The following is a 4,994-nucleotide window of genomic DNA, read 5'->3' as shown; positions in this document are numbered from 1 at the left end:
CCATTATTTTGTCCCATTAAATTAATAGTCTTCCATATGGAGAAAAGAATATCATATGCAAATGAACTATTAGACCAAACCTTAATTTTTTTAGACAAACATCAAATTATGTATTTTGTTGAATTTTTAGTCCAATTCCAAAGCCATGACTGTCCAAACAAACATAACCTATTAATATAATGAATTTCACCACTAATATATAAACAACTAGATTGATACGTCACATAGTAAAATAAGACAATAAAAATAGATGGTCATTTCAATATTACTCTAATGCTGTGTTTGGTTGGGGGATTTGGAGAGGGATTTGGAAAGAGAAATGGAAAAGGTAGGTGAAATGTGAATAAATCATGCCTATATTTCACATAGTTTCACATACCTTTTCCCTTTCCCTTTCCAAATCCCTCCCCAAATCCCTCAACCAAACACCCCATAAATGAATCTTTATTCACAAATTAGACCAATTCAGTCCGTCCTTTTAAAAAAATACATAATACAAGACCCTGTTCACTAATTCCAAAACAATTTCATTGAATTTAAAATTTTAAAAAAAAATTACAATTTTCAAAGTGTTTTTACACAAAACTAAACACTAACAAATTGTGATTAATGAGGGATAGCATTACCATTATTGGCAGCCATATTACTTCACATCTGTTGGCACTTCTGCTAAAAAAGCAAGTAAATTAGGGCACGGTAACATTTGTAAAATTATTGTATAAGACGGTAAGAATTTCAAAATACATAAATTTGAAGACAAAATTATATAATTGTGAATGCATCGAATACAAGGTATCAAATTTTTATTTTTGATATAGAGAATATTGTGCCTCTAATTAATTGTAATATATACACATAAAAAACAGCTCACACAAGTATTTTAAAAAGAAAAAAAATCGTTCTCTATTCCCTAAAAAAAATACAAAAAATGAAAGCAAAATGCTATATAGAAAAAGGCATAAATGATGGGTCCCGACCATGGTGAATCCCACACTCGATAGTTAACTTTCATCTCACATTTATTCTAAAAAACTTTGTATTATTATGGTGTAGTTACTAGACGGAATTCACATTTTTTTTCACCTATTACTATGATCAACACAACATCTAAAACCAACCATAATCAGTGACACATTATTTTTTTTTATAAAAGGTTTAGAATACAATAATTGAACTAGTGCATTCAAAACATCTAGCCGATACAACCATGACAGAGAACATCTAGACAGATGGAGTTATTCAAGCCAAGAACAAAAAATAAAAATAAACCATGCTAGAATTTACACTTTGTAAGCGTATCAAAATAACATAGTAAAGGATACAATAGCTAAGAAAAATTAAAGAAAATCATTGAACAAAAGTAGTAATAGCTTTATGGATGAATAAATAAAGGCCAAGAATGGTGATTGATCACCCAAAAAAATATTAAAAAAAGTAAAAATGGCGATTCAACAAACTCAATCTAAATGCATCAATTTAGATGGCACATCTTAATATCTTTCTGGATACAAAAAGCAAGTATCCTTCCTTCAAAGGCAACCACAAAGGCTGTCCTTTCATTGTTTCACACCACAAGACGTTACAACTTCAATTCTTTCCCCCTCTTTTTCTCAACAAGAAAAGAAAATAATTAACCTAAAAAAGACATCAATTTGATTAATGAACACGATTCCGTCAAAAAACAGAAATAAATAGTTTGTCAATTCATCACAATATACAAAGAATATAAATATATATTGCCCCCATAAGGCACCATGAGCCAACATTTCCGCGAACAAAAGCTAGGTTGCTATGAATGATACCCTCTCCACTTCTCTTTTCTTCGCCTACTTTCTTTTTTATGCATATGAAGTAAAGGATCATGCAATGTAACAATGATAAATATGAAGTTATATACAATGCAGTAGTGTAGTCTTAAATTCAAGAGAAAACACCAACCTTTCTCCATCGACTGCATCATCCAAAAGCTGAACAAACATACATTTTGTATGGGATTTACAGTTTGAACCTGTAGCAAGTCCAACAATTCCAAATTAGCAAAGGTTGAACAAATGATCTCAAGATCAAGAAGCATAATTCACATGTTTCCAAATTCTTGAAAACCAACAATTGTACATCATTTGACACTATGTTACAATATGCATAGGAAATCTATATGAGCTCTGTAATGCTTATTGTTTTTATGTTAAGTATCACCACAAAGACATCATCACCAGTACCATCCAACTATCTCTTTAAATATATTCTAAAGCTTTTCTATACAGAGGGATGCATATACATTACTCAATTTCCATATGCAACATATTGTCCATAAGAAAATAGGAAACGAAAAAAGTAATTGCAAAATGGATGCAAGTGAGACATGTTATTCCGTATAAGTGAGAACTGTGCAAAAATATTATCTTGATTTGTTTCCCACCATAAAAATTAAAAAAAAAAAAAAAAACACTGTACAAATTAACAATTTTTATAAACTTTTCTTACTCTGTAAAAAAAAATTAACGCCTTGAAATGAGACTTATTATGATAATATAATAGATATTACGTCAAATTTACTCCAAATGACATTAACTGTTTCTTGTTAATTATTGATTTGTTTTGTAGTCAATCAACTAAAACAAAACCCCCTCGCCACATCCATAGGTAAATTTGCATTGCACTCAAAAAAAAAATATTAATTTGTATAGCATCAATGAAAAGGTCAAACACATAACCAATTGCAAAACTAAACAGTCTTCTTATATAAGGTGGGTTTAACTTTTTTGTTTGTTTGTTTGTTTTTTTTTTTTTTTTTTTTTAGATGGTAAAATTAAACACAATCCTATCATATGAGTTGTGTTCCACTTTTTTATAGATCCTATATGATTGATTTATGCTAGTAGATCAAATTGATTTACAATTTTGCAATCACATAAACACAACTCCTTCCACAAAATTATGAATTGGTTTGAATGCACTTCAAATTTCCATTGAAATAAATGACAAAACAAAGCATTGATTACTCACCATTTGAACATATAGACGGTGCACTTGGGGACAGCACCAGCTTCAACCTTCTTCAAGCTCACTCCATCACACAAAACCCTAACCCCCACCTTCACGGAGCTCCACCAGTCGGCCGCCACCCCAATCCCTGTCCTCACCTCCGTCCTCACCACCACCCTCTTATTCCTCACCCCTCCCTTCAGCTTCTTCGCCGCAGTGCCACTCTCCACCGCCACATTCCTCACCGCCACCGTGAACTTCAACACCGTCGTGTTCTTCCTCCCTTGCCTGAACTCCGGCCTCTTCGCCGTCCCCAAATCCACCCCTTCTCCGCTCAATTCCACCACCGATTTCCCATAATTCAACCTCAAAACAGAGTTAGGATTTCTCACCTCTATCCGAACAACCGCTTGGGAGCTGAGGGAAGGGCCGTCTGGACCGGAGGTGAGTTTGAACCGGGAGAATTTGAGGGATTGGAGGTAGAAAACAGGGAAATGAGGCTGGTAATAGAGGTAGAAGAAGCAGCCGCAGACGGCGGCGAGGAGGAGGAGGAGAAGGAGGATGACGGTGGCGTAGCAGCAGCAGAAGCGGCAACGGCGGCGGCGCTTCTTCCTCTGGTGGAGAGAGAGTGGGAGGACCGGTTTTTTGGTGGGCGGTCTGGGGCGGGGGTAGACCGGGGCGTTTGGGTCTCTGTACCCCGGCGGTTTTTGCAGAACCGGCTTCGTTTGGTCCGACATTGTCGAAAACTTGATTGTTGCCTTTGCTGAATTGCAGTGAAATTGAAATGAAATTCAAAGGATGTTTCACCAAAAAATGGGATTGAATTGAATTGAATTGTTTTATTAGGACGTTGTGGAAACTTGAATCGGATTGAAATGGGTTTGGGATTGGAGATTTTGTTTTTGTTTTTTGGTTGTTGAATTGTGGGGAGGGAGGATTTGAATGGGGAAATGAAGAAGATGAAAAGGGTTTGGGTGAAATGAAGAGATTATGTTTTGGGGGTGAATGAGAGGTGAGATATTAATGATGGGGAAGAAAGAGCGCCCATTGAATTTGAAAGGAAATTGCAGAGAGAGAGAGAGAGAGACAGAGGGGGGAGGGAGGGAGGGAGGGAGTTGAGGAGTAGTTATTCATAATTTTGAAATATTTTATAATATTATGAGTGGCGAAAAAAATGAGTAAGTAAAGTATTACATTGAATAATTAAAATATGTAAAAAGATATATTAAATAATACAAATATTTAGGCCTTATTTGCGAATAGGTTAATTTAATAATTTTTTGACTATTTAATTAAAATATGAGCTAAAAAAAATTACTCCAGTATGTTTGGGATAATTTTTTGACTTTTTACGAAAAGATGTGTAAAAAGTAAAAAAAAAAAGAAAATTTTTAATTTTTTAATATAAATTATTGACTTTTTAACTAATTTAATAATTTTTTAACTTTTTAACTAAAAAATTCAGTTGCGAGGCCTTAATACTCGAGAATATTAAACAATTTCCCAAGAGTTGGGTGGTCATTTGGGAGAGAGTCGGAATAATGGCCCCCATCCAATGGATACGGATTTTCTCTCACCACATTTTCTTTTTGTATTTATATTTTAAAATTATTTAATATTATGTCTCTAAATTCTTGCATAAATTATTTAACATTATGTCTCTAAATTCTTGCATTTTAACCCTCGCTTGGTAAGTAATTCTTTTGAATTTTTAATTGAATTAGTAAAAAAATAAAATATTAAATCTAAATCACAATTATTTTATTTTTTCTCTTTAAAAAATTAAAAGAAGTCAAAAAAATAATCTAAACAAATTTTTTAATACCAAATTAAAATAATTTTAAAAATTAAAAATTAAAAAAATAACGAATTTTCCAAACGAAGTCCCTAAATTTTATACAGTAATTATTTAATTATAATTTTATAGCTTTTTTGTTTTTTCTATTGATATATATTCGGCGCATAAATTCACGCGCGCGGCTCTCATATGACGACGTGGCGCGCGGGAA

At 33.2% G+C, this 4,994-nt stretch overlaps 1 protein-coding gene across 4 annotated transcripts; it reads right to left on the bottom strand.

Moving 5' to 3' along the window:
• Nucleotides 1-526: 526 nt before the first annotated feature.
• Nucleotides 527-4,093, bottom strand: LOC114321285 (Late embryogenesis abundant (LEA) hydroxyproline-rich glycoprotein family). 4 transcript variants are annotated; one of them, XR_003650224.2, is made up of 3 exons: nt 3,007-4,078; nt 1,939-2,008; nt 527-666 (listed from the first exon to the last, which is right to left on the bottom strand). XR_003650224.2 is itself a non-coding variant. In XM_028268465.2 (2 exons), the coding sequence occupies exons 1-2, from the start codon at nt 3,720-3,722 to the stop codon at nt 1,996-1,998; spliced, it is 729 nt and encodes a 242-aa protein (XP_028124266.2). In that variant the 5' UTR covers nt 3,723-4,093; the 3' UTR covers nt 1,393-1,995. The 4 variants fall into 4 exon arrangements, 1 of the variants encoding a protein (XP_028124266.2); XR_003650222.2 differs by lacking the exon at nt 527-666 and adding an exon at nt 1,393-1,833 and having other exon boundaries at nt 3,007-4,088; XR_003650223.2 differs by lacking the exon at nt 527-666 and adding an exon at nt 1,393-1,635.
• Between the last annotated feature and the right edge of the window lie 901 nt (nt 4,094-4,994).

Source organism: Camellia sinensis, chromosome 5, assembly GCF_055761805.1.
Source record: "Camellia sinensis isolate YWXY chromosome 5, ASM5576180v1, whole genome shotgun sequence".
Taxonomy (NCBI): domain Eukaryota; kingdom Viridiplantae; phylum Streptophyta; class Magnoliopsida; order Ericales; family Theaceae; genus Camellia; species Camellia sinensis.
The sequence above is the reverse complement of the archived record's forward strand: the minus strand, read 5'-3'. Positions and strand labels throughout refer to the sequence as shown.

Bases quoted from the DNA above. Each gene is read 5' to 3' on its own strand.
- LOC114321285 (XM_028268465.2), bottom strand. From the start codon at position 3,722: ATGTCGGACCAAACGAAGCCGGTTCTGCAAAAACCGCCGGGGTACAGA.